Source organism: Formica exsecta, unplaced genomic scaffold (genome assembly GCF_003651465.1).
Source record: "Formica exsecta isolate Colony F162 unplaced genomic scaffold, ASM365146v1 scaffold109, whole genome shotgun sequence".
NCBI classification, from domain to species: Eukaryota; Metazoa; Arthropoda; class Insecta; order Hymenoptera; family Formicidae; genus Formica; species Formica exsecta.
In genome coordinates, this window is record NW_021848428.1 from 249,078 (window position 1) to 266,197 (window position 17,120).

The 17,120-nt window shown below is 41.3% G+C and overlaps 1 protein-coding gene across 1 annotated transcript in view; it reads left to right on the forward strand.

Moving 5' to 3' along the window:
• Positions 1–12,540, forward strand: part of LOC115235210 (brain tumor protein) — a 75,114-nt gene extending 62,574 nt beyond the window's left edge. Inside the window, exons 4-6 of the mRNA XM_029806839.1 lie at positions 7,359–7,905; positions 8,811–9,795; positions 10,765–12,540. Of these exons, the coding sequence (XP_029662699.1) occupies positions 7,378–7,905; positions 8,811–9,795; positions 10,765–11,696 (2,445 nt within the window). The 5' untranslated portion in view covers positions 7,359–7,377 and the 3' untranslated portion in view covers positions 11,697–12,540. The remainder of the gene's footprint in view (positions 1–7,358; positions 7,906–8,810; positions 9,796–10,764) is intronic.
• The last annotated feature ends 4,580 nt before the right edge of the window (positions 12,541–17,120 follow it).

The window sequence follows — 17,120 nt, forward strand, 5'->3', positions numbered from 1 at the left end:
ACATTGCTTTAATATTATTATATGTACGATATATTGCATAATCCCTTTTTAAAGTTTTTCGCTTTAATTTAGCTGGGAAATTAGGATCACATAATGATATTTTTAATCGATCGGTTATCGAATTAGGAAGCTAACTATGTAGATAGAATAGAAAATTTGTGCGTAGGTCTCGCTGTGCGGTAAATTTTCCCATTAGGGTTTTCGCGATCAAAGGATTCGCAGGCGTTGGGGAATAAAGAAAATCGAAGGTCGCGTAGAGGGAGACGAATATATCCCCGGACGGTTGGCGTGTATACGGGGAAAAGCAGCACCTACGCGATACGTGCCGACATTCTAAAAATACGGGCTTATTTTAGCGAGAAGAGGGATGCGTGTACCCGTGTGAGAGGACGTTACACGGGTAAGTGCTATACGAGCAGGTTTAGAGCTACAGCGGAGAGGAAGGTCAGAGAGCGCGAGTTGCGCGCAGAAAAACGCGAACGAAATATCGCGTTCAAACATCGTCGAGAAACGCATTTGACGCGAGTTTAAAATAAGAAAACGCACGATAGGATCGCGTGTATATACATACAGACGCCTCGTCGCAAGTTTATCGCACGCAACAAACCTCCGCACACGCTTATATTTTATTCGACGTGTTTCCTGTCTTTAGTAAATGTATGATTAAATTTATTTCGCCAATTATAATGTGATTTTAATTGCGAAACCTGACGCTTTTTTTCGCTGCATTTTATTACGTCTGCGCAAGTGAATAGAAAACGAGCTAACGTCTAGAAGAAGCAAAGAACCGCGAAAGGTCTATTATCGTGAAAAAGACGCGACCATCTTTTGCGTCTGACAACGATATCGATCGTGCGGAAGGTCGCGTGCGTGCACGATTCTCTTGTCCCCGCCTGGAGACGTGTGTCAGCGCGTGCGGCGCCGGGCGTCGGGCGCCGACGTTTCCTCTCCGACGCTGAAGAAAGAAACGGAGATATGTGTGCGGAAAGGAGCGGACACGTCGCGTCGCGTCGCAGTGTTTAATTATTTCTACCACGGCTCAGACGTGTGTGAGCAAAAAATAAAATTTTCCCCGACGAAACACATGGCTGCGCTGCTCTCTGTAATAAAGGTCGATAGGCCGAGAGGAGATCCGTCTCTTCAAAGTAATTACATTTCCGATAAAAGGGAAAAGAGACGCGTGCAGCTTTAATAAAAGAAAAGGCAAACATTAACCGTTTTCAATCGAAAGCATCTTTGATAGCTTTACTTATTTGCTCATTTATTGAAATTTTATATATATTTTGTCTCAACTTATATTACACACAGCTTGTTATATAAATATATTATTTATAAGTGATCACACGTGGCATTTCGAATGTTTAATTTCTAATTACAGTGCTTACAAACTCGCGAGGTTTTGGATTTCTCGAAGATTTCGGAAAATTTCGCTAAATCGCTCCTATATTCGTTCGTCGAAAAGTTTCTTTTCGCTCACCCCGTAGAAAAGCACGCACTGCTTGCCGGGCTGCGTGGAAGGGCGATGCACCAACGGTTACCGTTCCCGAAGGGCGGCGGTTGCCAATCCCCCCCCTTTGATACCCTCCGCTCCACCACTACCATCACCATCACCACCACCACTCGCGCCAGCGAGTGGCAACGGACTCGACCCTCGTCGGAACAACCCCGGTTCGAAGGGTTGGGGCGGTCGATGCAGCGTCACCATGGTAACCAGACGCGCCGTCCGCCACCCCTTCCAACGGTGCATTCAACCGCGGGGCTCGCGATCCGCGTTCGAAAATGCAACGGTACCTCGGTAACGGGAATTATCCTCTAACCAAGGACACGTTTCTCTCCCCGCGCGCGCGAACCATGTCGCATTTTTTATTCAACGCTTCATCCCCATTTCGCGCCGCGAGAGTGGAGGAATTAACCCGTTATATCCCGTCGTGTGGCGCTTGATTTGTCATACTTGCGCCACACATGGTCATTGGGAATATTCCTTTATTCTTTCCCCAACGATCTTCGATAATCGAGACGTGCAGAGGCAGATGTTAAGATAAAATAAAAACACAATGGGAAAATGCAATGGATAAAGTTGCCAAGTTTTCAACGTATAAAAAAAGATAAACGTGAATGAATAAACGGAAACGTATAGTAGTGGCTTTTTATATATAACTCGTTCGAATTATTTTACACACATAGAATATTCCAACATGAATGAATTTAATTTTAATAATAGATATTTAAACGACTTGCAGTTTGCCTTTTTCATATATCATATATTTTGTATTAATTTTTCTACGAAATCTATATGATACTTTCGTTAATAAAATGACGTTTCGTGATTTTCATCATCTCGCTTAAAAAAAATTCTCTTTCTTTAGATTTTGAAAATTATTTACTCCGTTAAAAAAAAAAAGAAAACTCGAAGAGAGTGTATATTAATCCTTGGATAATGAACAATGTAACAGCTACATACATGATAACGGACGCTGAGTCAATTTTGATCCATAGCAAAATTTTTTTTATAATACATCGCAGAATGAGATTTTATAATATGGATTTTAATTTTATGCGGGTATACGTTGTATTGTAATTTAAATATTCATCTCTTGAAAAATATTACTTGATTCTGATAATTAAAAGAAAACAAATATTTCCTAAATAAAATTGTTGAAATTTCGGTACAATACATACTTGAAATATTTGTTTCGATTATCTCGCACGAGTCATAAAACATTTTTAATATATGAGTTACACGTGAGTAACCCGGCGTTCGCCGGTGGAGGGTTACCGATACGATCTACATCGTTAAAATACGACTTGGCTACTTGGAATATATTTCCTAAATATAAAAATATTCTATTCAGCTCGAAGATATTCTACGTTTACATTATTTTAACGCACATACACTTTTACACTTGGTAATGGCGTGAATTCACTTTCAGTGAATTTATCGCGGCTGCCATGCGTTACGCTCTTCGCGACTTTGTTGGCCTCGGTATGTTAAACGCGGCTTTCCGGCGACCTCGACTCCACGGACCTCGCTTCCCTCAGGAGCGTTCACCTTTTATCTCGGGGAGTTAATCGAAATTCTTGCACGAAGACAGCGCGCGCGAGTAGAGCAGCTAGTGTTGTAACGCTTTGAAAAGCGTTTCCTGGAGCAGATGCTCTTTGTTCTCTTAGTTCGACTCCATCCTTTCCTCTCTGTCTTTCTTTGCTTGGCTTCCTCATCTCGCTCGCGTTCAACAATGTATCGGTTGGTTCCTTGACCGCTTACCTTACTTGAATACAAAAGAAAAATGAATATAAATGATTTTAATGTCATGGTCCCCTTTTTTCTCTCTCTTTCTCTTTGCGTAGGCTTTATTTTTGTCAACGACGAACACAGCTTCTGAGAAACGGAATATCTTCACTTAAACGGATTTCGCACGTCGAGGTCGCTGAAAAATGCTTTATATCTCTCCCTCCCTCGCATTCTCTTTTCTTCCTCTTCGGTATTTTATCCTTCTCTCTGCTTCTCCTCCTTCTTCCGAGCGTGGAAAAGCCGAGTGCATCGTCGCACGGTACCCGATAAATTCGCTCTGCGTTTGGTGGGAGAGAAGTACGATAACCTTCGCATTCGTGACCTTGGACTCGCGGTCTATACCAGTCCTCCCTCGTTCTTCCTTTTCCTTCGCGGTCGGCGCGCATCGTTCCCTTTCCTCTCCGGCCCCCTTAGACTGATCTCACTCCTCTTCTCGCTGCCAGGTGAAACATGGCCGTCCGACTCGAGCGATTTAATTAGAGGGACGAGTCCTTTGCTTGTCGCGTATCGCGCGAATAACTGCTACCGCGTCGGGGTTGCAAAGAGAGAAAAAAAAAAAAAAAAGGAAAAAAGGAGGAGGGACATACGCGTGGGAATCGCAATAAAAGAGAACTTGGAGATAGAAAACGCTGTAATAACGATTACGCGCCAACGACTCAACGACTCTTGAGGAACAGCCAGGAGCGATAGTTAAAGATTATTACAACGTTATTATGGTATTATTATGGCGCACTGGATATATATATATATATATATGACATTTTTTTGTTAGAAAATTTTAGAAAAGAATAGTTGCTCTTCGATTTTCAATAGATACTTTGTTTTTTTTTACGTACGAGCCGCGAAAAAAACTTTATAAAAGTACTGCAACTGCTCTTATCCAATTTTCGATCGTCGGAATTTCGCGCCGTTAACGGACGCTGATCTCGTTTCCGGCTGTTCGGCTTTCTCACCAATCAGTGCGCCAAGCTAATTTTAGCCTTTATCGATTCCTACCTGGTAGAATTCGGGCTGGCCTTTCGTCCGCGAACGCGATGGATGATACCGCATTTAATAATTTCGGCAAATAAATCGTATGCATCGCAAAAAATTGAGAAACATTGATCGCCATTATAAGTATCCTGCTTGAAACTTTCTGCTGATAATAATATTTTTATTGAATATTTACGCGAGTTTTTTAGAATATATTAGATATTGAAAATCATGATAACATCCGAAAGTCTTGAAGTTTCGGAATCTTGGGACCTTGAAACTTTGACGCGAATCGACGGCAACTTGGTACCATGGGACTTTGAAATCTTAAAGAAGCTTGAAGCTTTAATAGATTCAAAGATTACAACACTTTGAGTCTTGAAACCTTGTAACAATGCTAATTTTTGACAATTTCGAAAATTTCGATCTTCTGTATGCACGTTATGACGAAAATGCGAACCTTTTTTTTTCCAGTTAAAAGAAGATTTAATGAGAATCGCGCTAATCTTTCCGTAAACATATATATCGTAGCTTATTCGAAACGTAAAGCAATGCGTAAATATTTCAACTCCACTAGGATTTTAACAATATTACATATATATTTCTGCAACGGATTGATAGCATTTAATAGGCGCCTGTGTAAAAGACACATGTCTGTTGCAGTAACGTCATTTTCACGGTGAAAACCGTCTCGTTGCGCGAGCAATATGGGACGTTGCGTTATGCCACAAATAAGCGAGAGAGCCGGACTCCCGTTTAACATTATAAATATCGGCCATACATACCCGATATGTATATCGATCGATGTCTCTGACACAACGTGCGTCGTTGTAAACAACCTCACCGCAGTGAAACGAGTCAGAAATAATTTCCGCTCTTTTCACGACGCTTTAGAAAGCTGGATATCACATAAATAGCACATCGGCGTGTTACTCACTAATGTGTAACTAGTAGTATTGCTTGAATTGCCGACGATGGATCGCGCAAAGTGGTAGAGATTTTTTATCTTACCCTTAATTCAATTTTATGCAACAAAAAAATCGTCAATCAAATAATGTCAAGTCAAAGTTAATACGTACGTAAATTAAATAATAAAATGGACAAATTGAATTATAATTGACAATGAGATATATTTCAAATAAAATACACACCGCACTGTGAAACATTTTTAGTTTTGCTACAATTTAAATTTTTAGAATAGTATCGAAATTGGACGGTTTACTGTATATATTTAGCAAGAATCATCTTATATGGCAGACATCCTTGACTCGAATGCCATTATGTGTATAAAAATTACGTCGCTAATGCATAAATAAGCACCCTTCGAGAGTTCCTGTCACGTGGACAGGATAATTAAGAAAGTTTTCTTTTAACGGGCGGAAGATTTTCTCCGCGCTTTGAAACATCGCCCCGGGCAATGTCGCGTCTGCAATAAACGAAGGGAAATGAGCCTCCATAAATTAATAAACCTTTGGCACTCGCGCAGCACATTTCTCTCACATTAAAATTGCATACTGTGTTTATGTTACCGCAGCCGTCGAGTCCCGTTCTACACTGTAGTCGATGGTGTGTAACGTAACATAAAAGTAAATTTCAGGGGCCGCCGGCCATCGTTGAAAAATTGATTGCAAGGCCGAGAGGTGCAGCTTCGACATAGTATTTTTCCTTCTCACAACCTGCCGCAACCATAAATCCTTCATCGCTTTTGCAAAATACATTTCGGAACGCGAAGCCGGAAAATAGAACTTCGGAATTCTCATCCGTGAAATAATAGTGATTGATAAATGTAATAAGGAAAAAATGCCAGAATAAATGTATCTGCAAGTTTTAATTGTGAATATTGAAATAGGCGGAAAAAGACTTAAAATAAAAATAGGCTATAAGAGCTTTAAGAAATACAGAACGTGATTGATGACATCTTTTTTTATTTTAAAATTATTCTTATAGCATATCCAATCTTCTTTTTATTTCTACTCTTCAATTGTTTCTTGTTTCTCTCATTTATCTCAGTCACTGAAACTTGCAATCATTTATCTGGGTTTTTTATTACATTATATCAAATATCTTGATAAAATTCAAACTGGAAGTCCATTAAAATAAACTTGATTCAAAATATAAACAAAAATAAGTTTGAATAGAAATAGAAAGGATTTTGTTTTATTTCAATATATTTTATCGAGAAATAATCGACAAATTCGTGTCAATGGCATCGTTATCAAAATTTGGCCACTTTATTCCATTTCACGGTAATTTGCGAATAATTTGCATAAATTCACCCTTAGGCTCTCCTTAGAACGAGGAGTGACTAGCTACAGTATAATGCAGGTAATCCTAAAAAGGAAAAAAGGAGGAGGGACATACGCGTGGGAATCGCAATAAAAGAGAACTTGGAGATAGAAAACGCTGTAATAACGATTACGCGCCAACGACTCAGCGACTCTTGAGGAACAGCCAGGAGCGATAGTTAAAGATTATTACAACGTTATTATGGTATTATTATGGCGCACTGGATACCAGTATAATATAATAGATTACCATCGTCGCGATGCGAAACAATACGATATTCTTTCGTCACTATCTGGACGATACGAGCTGCACGGATAAAATATTTTTAACAGCGTGCTATTAAAACTTTGTTTTACACGAGTGTGTATATAGCAGCAAAAGATTAAGAGAGGGGAATGACATGTGAGCTTTTCAAAAATCAAATTCCACTTTTTGTAAACTTTTTAATTTTAGTATGAAAGCACTAATTATCTGTTCTATAATATTAAAATTAAAAAATTTGCAAAAAGTGTAATCGATCAGCTTAGTTTTTGAAAGGCTTATATATCAAAATCTGCGTATAATTAACGATGTTTCAATAAAAAGTTTAATAAAAAAAGTTTCAATAAAAAAAATCACTAATTGGTGGAGAATAAAAATTACGCGAATATAATAATTGCTAATCTTTTACAAATGACAATTGTTAAAAAATGGAACTGTAGAGCATTTTTTCCGATCGAGGTAGTCTCTATAACGGCGCGCGTTCTATTTCTAAAATGTAACAACGGAATGAGAGCGCTTTAAACTAATTGGTATGTCTTTCTACTTGCAGGGATGCCGGTTGACTGAAGATGGCCTCGCCGACACCCTCGCTGGAATCGCGCGCGAATTCCCTCGGGTCCCCGGTCTCGCTGTCCCCAGTAACAGTGAGCGGCAGTTCGCCGCCTGCTAGCGACTCGGCGATCTGCGACGTCGACAGCTGCGATTTGTGCCTGGACGCGCCAAAGTCGGGCGAGGATCCGTGCCCGCGCTGCCGGCTGGGTAGCACCGGTCGCACCCGCTGCACCGGCTGCAAGTCCAGTTCGGCCGACGCTGTGGCGCGTTGTTACAACTGCGATCAGTTTCTCTGTCCGAATTGCGTAATGGCGCATCAGTTTATGCTCTGTTTCGAGGGTCATCGGGTGCTGAACCTGGCCGACTCCAAGTTGGAGACCGTCGGCGGCAATGGCAGCGGCGGCGGTAGTGGCGGTGGCGGTGGCACGATTACCGCCACAACGGAATTATCCAAGACCACCTGCAACGGTAGCAACGGCGGAAACGGCGGAGGTAACAGCTTAGTGATCAATGGTAGTAGCGGTAACGGCAACAACAGCGAGAAGGTGCACTTTTGCACACGACACAAGCAGGAGATAATCAAGTATTTCTGCCGGAGCTGCAACGTGCCGATATGCAAGGAGTGCACGCTGACGGAGCACGCGGCGCCGCTACACGACTGCGCCCACATCTCGGACGTGGGCGCTCAGCAGATCGAGGCGTTGGTGCGGACCGTCCAAGAGTGCCGCGCAAAAGCGGCGGACGCCCGTGCGGCCGTCAAGGCGGCGGATCACAGTGCCGCGGTGCTACAGGTGCAGTATCATAAGGCGCAGAATGAGATCAACGATACATTTCAGTTCTATCGATCGATGCTGGATGAGCGGACGAGGAGTGACTAGCTACAGTATAATGCAGGTAATCCTAAAGTCTAAGTTAGCACAAAGTGTACGGTCGCTCTTTATTACTTCACCGTGAAAAATTGTTTGCGCAACGAACTGCATTACAATTAGCAATTAACATTGCGCGGTGACCCTATGTTAATTAGAATAATAACCGTGATACGCGCACAGTCACTCTTAATCTTAATCGCGCCCCGGAAAAAGTGATAAAATTTTTTTCTGTTAACTTTGGCCGGAGAAATTGCAGGTTTAGGTATATCGTACGAAATACTCTGCAATTATATTAATTGCAGAAACGCGTGTTTTGTATTATTATTATTATTTCTTTTCTCCTTTGTATGTGTTTTTTTTAATCCTGAACGCACCAAAACTGTAAAAGAGAAAAATTTTTATTATGTCATAATAAAGTATATAAAGAAAATATATGATGGAAAATCACACACACAACGCATATCTTATAATTATTTATCGTTTTTATTTTTGATTATTTTATTGTATCTAAAAAAATAGATAATTATGGAGAATAAATATATTATATAAAAAATTATATAAATTAAAACAACAGCGAGAAGGTGCACTTTTGCACACGACACAAGCAGGAGATAATCAAGTATTTCTGCCGGAGCTGCAACGTGCCGATATGCAAGGAGTGCACGCTGACGGAGCACGCGGCGCCGCTACACGACTGCGCCCACATCTCGGACGTGGGCGCTCAGCAGATCGAGGCGTTGGTGCGGACCGTCCAAGAGTGCCGCGCAAAAGCGGCGGACGCCCGTGCGGCCGTCAAGGCGGCGGATCACAGTGCCGCGGTGCTACAGGTGCAGTATCATAAGGCGCAGAATGAGATCAACGATACATTTCAGTTCTATCGATCGATGCTGGATGAGCGGAAGCAGGAGCTGTTGAAGGAACTCGATTCGGTGTTCTCAACGAAGCAGATTTCCCTCAACGTACTCGGGCAACGCGCCAACGAAATGGCGGACAAGATTATGCAGGCCTGCGACTTCGTCGAGCGCGTTACCAAGGTTACCACCATTACCGATCTCCTCATAGTCAAGAAGGTCTTCGAGTCCAAACTCCAGACGCTGCTCAATTACACGCCAAACACGGACATAGCCAATCAGACCGCGGACCTCGAGTTCGTCAGCAATTACCAGGCGATACAAGTAGGCGTGAGAAATACTTTCGGTTACGTGCGGAGTAGTAGTAGTAGCGAGAACAGCGCCGGCTCGATTGGCAAGCAGCCACCGATCGCACGACCTACCGCCTTGTCGAGCAACGGCATCGGCAGCAGTGGCAGCAACATCAGCAACGGACCAGGAAACGGAGCGGGCTCCTTAGGCGGTCTTCTCCTGGACCGTACTTACAGTAACGGCCTGATCTCCTCCAGTATGAATTGTGGCTCGTCGTCGTCGCCTTCCTCGATCGACACCATCAGCACCGTGATCTCGAAACGTTTCAGCTCGGCCAACAGCCTAGGCCCATTCTCCACGACGATCAGTGATGTCAATCTGAACGGCATGAACGCCAATCCGTACGAAAAGTGGAGCAACGGCGGTAACGACGCTTATCCGGTCGTAACGACAAACGACCATTTCGCGATGCCGTCGGCGGTAGCCGTGGCGGCGAATAACGCGCCCGGCGATTCCGTCCTCGATCTGACATCCAAGTTGATGTCCGCTACCGCAATATTCCAAAATAATAATTATCTAAATATAGAAATAATTTTATGTAAATTACAAGTTTTAGAAAAAATGTATATAATCTTATTTAGAAACAAGAAATTACAAGTTTTAAGCGATGAAAGAGAGATATATATGTCTCTTATAAGAATATATTCTCAAAGTCAGGATTAAAAACTGATCTATAATCTTAAATCTGCCTTTATGAACACACATTGTAGATATATTTTATGATTAACTCATTCATATCCAACATAAAAGCGTACCGCTTTTTTTGTCATGTTACACTCACATCCGTCATTTACGTCCTGCGGGTCGCATTGTGTAAGATTCTTAAGGCTCTTGATCATGGATGGTACAAATACAAGAAGATGACGCATGCGGGCGATGTTATAATGTTGCCCCCGATGCTTCCGTTAGGCATAATTGTTTCTGCCGCCATTAAGAGGACCGAGTATCCTCTTTCCTTCTCATATTTCATGAAGCATAAGAATAAAGCTTAAGCTTGGTCTCACGGAAATTTTTATAATATTAAATTAAGAATAATGAAAATTTTACTGAGTTTTAAGAAAAATAAATTTAAAGCATAATTTAATTGCATATAGGATACTATATTTTCTACTTTAATGCTGAGCAAATAATTTAAAAAGCATTTGAGGAGCAAGCAGTATATAATTCACATTAACACATTCACATAATAATTTTATTTCATATTTTACTTGGCGCAAATATAAAAGTATATAATGCTGACAATATATGTATATATTTAAAATATAATTTTATTTTCTGAGAAAAATGTCAATTAAGTTGATTTGACTTAACTACGCGATGCCGTCGGCGGTAGCCGTGGCGGCGAATAACGCGCCCGGCGATTCCGTCCTCGATCTGACATCCAAGTTGATGTCCGCTACCGCAATATTCCCTCCCAAATCGCAGATCAAACGGCAGAAGATGATCTATCACTGCAAATTCGGCGAGTTCGGCGTAATGGAGGGCCAATTTACGGAACCGTCGGGCGTTGCCGTAAATGCGCAGAACGACATCATTGTCGCCGACACAAACAACCACCGCATTCAGATCTTTGACAAGGAGGGCAGATTTAAATTTCAGTTTGGCGAGTGCGGTAAACGCGACGGTCAACTGCTTTACCCGAATCGGGTCGCAGTTGTGAAGACGTCCGGCGATATTATCGTCACGGAACGTTCGCCGACACATCAGATACAGATTTACAATCAATATGGTCAGTTTGTGCGCAAATTTGGCGCAAACATCCTCCAACATCCGCGTGGCGTCACCGTCGATTCGAAGGGACGTATTGTCGTAGTGGAGTGCAAGGTAATGCGCGTCATTATCTTTGATCAGACCGGCAATGTCTTGCAAAAGTTTGGCTGTTCAAAGCATCTCGAATTCCCGAATGGCGTGGTGGTGAATGACAAACAGGAGATCTTCATCAGCGACAATCGCGCCCACTGCGTCAAGGTTTTCAATTACGAGGGTGCTTATCTACGACAGATTGGCGGTGAGGGCATCACCAACTATCCTATCGGCGTAGGCATCAACACTCACGGCGAGATACTGATAGCGGACAATCATAACAACTTCAATCTAACCATCTTCACGCAAGACGGTCAACTGGTCTCAGCCCTCGAGAGCAAGGTCAAGCACGCGCAGTGTTTCGATGTGGCGTTAATGGATGACGGCTCGGTAGTGCTCGCCAGCAAGGACTATCGGCTGTACATATACCGTTATGTGCAGGTGCCGCCGATCGGCATGTAGAGCAGCGACGCGTCACGACGACGACGATGATCGTCGTGCGCCAGTGTCAACATTTGTCATCGTATTATCACCATCATTCTCGTTATCATCATCATCGCCGCTCCACATCATTGGACGGCCGCGCGGGATTACCGCGATCTCGTCGATCTTTCCTTTCACCTACGCTCGCCTGTCTTCTCCTACATCCACCGTTCTATCACCAACGCTCGCGCGATCAATTCACCACTGTTGCCATCACCTTCTTCGCCCGCCCCCATCTACGAGACGTTTCACGAACCGCCGACCATTAGAGAAGGGGCGCATCATACGCTCCGTATACGCGAGGATTTGACTCCCTCGAGCGAGTGTCGTTCACGCGGCAAGAATGGAGTCTTCGAAGCGTTTCTCCTGTGGACTCCGCCGTACGATATTATCGGACATCATCGACATCATCGACGGTATGCGAGAAAGCATAGCGCGCGCGCGTTTCCCTCGATACTTTCTCCGCGTCTTCGCGAGCGGCGGCCCGTTTTGCGCGGACGAAAAGGAGGAGAGACACGCGACGCCCTATGTGTAACTCTCGCGACGTCGAATGTCGAGGACCCGCAACAAGAGAGAGAAAGAGAGAGGACGTAATCAACCTTGCTGCCCCGACAAATTCGCGCGCGCTCCTTTCTTCGCGCGTACGCGCCGTATATACGCGTGCGCGTGCGCGATAACTTACTTGTTAATGTTGTTATAATACTGAAAATACTGTTGTTGTTGTTTAGTTGTAGAGCTCGCCGCCGCTAGTCACTTCCCCCCTCGCCTTCCACTCTTCCCTGTCCTCCTTCCTCTTCCCTTCGCACCCGTTACCAATTCCCCCTTCATCCCGAACTAACCACGATCTTCTCTCTGAGACCTTGTCCGATAATTACACACCGAGAAGCGCGTTTCTATTCGACGACACGGGCCGTGCAAACGTCACGCGTGCCTGAATCGACGCGCGTTTACACGTTTTCGTTGCTCTCTCCGACGTGGTGGTCGATCAGTGTGTCATTTCCAGTCACCGCGGTTCGAAGCGTCCTCGTGCAAAAGCTCGCGAGGACCGCATTGTCGCAGATACTATTATTTCATCGTATTCTCTTGAAAGATCCACTAAGGTCCACGCGATATTGCAACCGTTTGCGCGGATCTTAATGGTTTCAGTCTCTGGTCCTACGACGGGACGAACGAAACTGGAAACCCTCTATTGAACGGCTTGTATGGTCTTAGACTGCAAGTTACTAACCCATACACATTGTCAATATGTCTCGAGCGGTCTTTCGTTAACTGGTTTCTCAAATTGTTTGCGCGCTATCTGAATGGATAATTGGTTGATTTTACTAAGGTAAAACAACCAATTGATCCATGCGACATTGATATGATTACGCCAAATAGTTTGAGAAAGTATTTAGATATAATTATTAATTATATTAGATGAAATTTCAATATAACATTTCAGTATAGCGTCGACAGATTTAGGTGACAGGATCGTTGAATCGTGTGCGGAAGTGTGTTTAATAGAGCTTTGCTGATCATCTGAGACCAACGATGATTGAATCGTCGCGAGAATCGTAGATTTCCAATAAACAAGACGTCTATATGTTTACGAATCGATAGATCGATCGGTATCCCCGTCATCAAATTCCCTCTGCGATTATTTTCGCATCCGGATTTTTTTTTTTTTTTTTTTTTTTTTTTATTTTTTTTCGAAAGGATTGAGAGAATTATGAGTCTTATTTTTTTTTTTTTTTTTTTTGTATAATGATTATCGACAATTCCTACGGAAATTCATCCTGAGGTGCGTTTCGTATTTAATTATGACTGCGACGATGTCGAACGGTCATCGTGCACGTGTTTATTTCTCCTCAATTCAATTTATTGTTATTGATTAGTTTTTTTTATCTAGTTAATTTCTAATTTATCTCTCCTGTGCATTTCTGTTATTTTATCGCGACGTTGAATTTGAGCCGATCTATATTAAATACTTAATCGTACGCACATTTTTTCTAGTTAGTTTTATCACTGTAAGATTCGCGTTGATAAATTTAGCAACCGCTCACTTTTATTGGCAAACGACATTATTCAATACATTAAAAATATTATTCTTCGCGAAGAATACATAAATAATTTACCTTTGGAAGCAAAGTACGAAATCCTGATGTAAGTAAGTCGCTCATAGATTGACGGCGCAGATAAATTGACGGAGAATAAAGATTGTTTAATTCACACGGAGAGACATGCAGGAATCGTCGAGCGTTCGTAGAGACTAGAATGGCGTAGTATTATATTAGGAATGAAGTTTTAAGAAAAGAAGTAGAGTGCACACATAGCATTTTCAGCGTTTCCGCTATGTACAATTGACGACATTAATTTGCCGAAATTTATTTTCGGCTTTTGTAGTAGAAAATGTAGCAATCACGCATGTTTATCGTTTATATCATCATCCTCAACGAACGAAAGCATTGCTTTCTCCAACTTCCCATCCTTGGGCTCTTCTTTCTCTTCTCTTCTTTTCTTTTTTTATTTTATTTTATTATTTTTTTATTATCATTATTATCCTAGTAGTATCGTAGAGCGTATAGTAGCTATTAGTCATTTTAGTAAGCGTGTAAGACTTTCCTTTTTTCGCTCTGTATCTCGTTCTCTCGATAAGTTATCACAACTACTGTGGGACATATTTCTGTTTTTCTCTGATTTCCGCTTGTGTCGTTGCTGCTTTACGTTCTAGTATTTCGATAAAAACGCCAACGAGATTAGAACCAATATCCTCCAACTACCCCTTCCCCGACTGCCGCGCAGCCGTTTTAGGTTCGCGTCGGCATCATCGTTTATTCTGCAACTTATAGTATTAATATATTTTGTTGGATAGAGATAAAGAATCACGCCAATCATACACACATGCGGGAATTCCCATAGTTCTCCGCCGCGCGACTCCACGCACGTACATGTTTGCTCTATTATTATATTATATTTTTATTAATATTATTGTATTTTTTATTATTATATTATTACTATTATTAATGCTTGTGTGTTGCGACTTTCGATGTGACATATTCGATTGCCAATACGAGACGTTATTCAACGCCTCCCTTCCCCTGGTGGTATACTATGAAGGGAAAAAGGCTAGCTGGCATATAATCCTAATTTTAACCCTATTACTCGACTACGAGGCCTCGCGGATTACAGATCTTCGATTACCGAATTATCGTCGCTTGCGCAAACATCCGGCGCAATTCCGGAAGTTTCGGAGAGTTCTCCCAAATCGATCCAAAGCTTTCGAAGTTAGCGCTTAATCATCATTCATGAAAAAAGTTATTATATCAATCAGAAGATACGATAGATTTTTTTATGTGTAAATGAGCGATTAATTTAATCAAACTTTTTTAAAGATTGATCTTCTCCAATCACTCGATCGTGCAACACTTGCTTTCGATCAATTTGGATATTGTTTCAATTTGAAATAACAGATTTTTAAATTGATTAGTAATTAAGAATAAAAGTAAATAACATAACGATTTATTATAACAGTTGACCATCCGTGATTTGATTAGACGAACAATAATTAAAATGCGCGCGAACGCTTCTGCGTCTTTGAATTCGATTTTGAAGACAATTGTTTGTAATCGAAGATACTGGGATAATCTGTGGTCATCGCTGTCTCGTGATTACTTGATTTGGTAGTCAAAATCTAAATAATTGAAGCTCTGGTACGAGCGGACATTTGTGAGATCGAATTAAAAATTTTTGTTGACTTCAATTAATAATTAAAGATTTTGATCTGAAGATTTGAAAATTTTCGATCAGCTATTAAGCATTTATATAATGCTCGATCAAAGAGATAAATTGTGATTCAAGCGTTTTGTACCTGGTATAAAGATTAATAAGATAAATTGCCATTATAAAGATGTGGCTTTTTGAGAAAGAGCAAGAAAGAAAGGAAAGAAATACATAATATGTGATCGAGAACAAGTGCAAGTTTCTATGACGTTTATGCGAACGTTTATGTAAATCTCATAAAATTGATGTTTATAAATTGTGGAGTTCAGAGACGCGAGTTACGATAAACATTTTGCATCATGCGATTAACGAATTTGTAATGTTTGACAGATACAGGTACACCATGGTAGATGTATTCAAAAAAAATCGTAGATTCTTCAATTTCAACGCGAATTATGAATTTATTGTAATATTAATTACAATAAAAGACTACCGAACCAGGTGATCGTCGCAGATTCTCGTTCTTGTTCGCCCTCCAGATAAATTCCGCAAACATTCCGTGAATATTCTTATATCGATCTTCTTTCGAATCGCGAATAATAAGGACGATTGGTAATCAGCTTTTTACATTCGTTGTTTGTCATTTCGATTGGAAGAATCGATGTTATATTATTCTTGACCGCAAATTTTCTCGACACTTTTCCGATCGGAGAACGTCCTCGCGCGATGTACGAGGATCAAGCTCCAAGGACGAACAAGGACGATAGAAATTAACAGGGTGTCCGGGGAAAGAAAAAGAAACACCGAAATGCAGGAATCATCGAAAATTATTTTGATTATTATTGTTTTTTTTTTTCACAGCGATTTATTTCGATATCTCTGTTTTAATCTTTCGATCAGTCCCATTTTCGCACCTCGCCTCGAGCAAACCGTCAAGCTCCCTTTTCAATTTCTTGATTCGTCAAGCTGTTGCAACGTGAATTGATTGCGCGTTTCCGCGTTTCCTTTTTATTTACCTTTTTTTTTTTAAATAACTTGACAAAGACGGAACGCCAAGAGAGAACGGCGCGAAAACGGGACATTTAAATATTATTCTCCTTTCGAGAAAGGGACAAGAAAATATAAAATTTCGCGATGCGAATGGAAAAGGAAAGCTTGCACCATGGAGATGACATCACAAAGATATCTGTCCATTAGTATTTATATCGCATAAGCATGTGTTGATCCGTAGTTACAATACTGTCTCATTATTATGATTATATCTATTATTATTTAGTTACTGTATTATTATTATCTGGATATATATTTAGTTACTATTATAATATTATTATTACATTATTATAATATTATTCTTATTAATTCAGTTATTGTGTATCGTTATTACGTTATTATAACGCGGAAATACCGAGGGGAGAGACAATGCGCCACCTTGCCAGCTAGCCATCACTACCAGTAGTTTATCGCACTCATTGTCAGTAGTAATCCGACTGTGTGAGGCGCGCGCACACAAGATAAGAGAGATTAAATTCCATTCCTACGCATTACTCCTAAATAAGAAAATCGAGAGATGTACGTACATACGTGCGTGTGTATATGTGTGTGAGTGTGTGTGTGTGTGTGTGTGTATGTATGATGTATATATGTTACTATGTGCCTACGTGTGTATTTTATATATTCGTGCGCGCTCGCGTTATTAAAGATGAG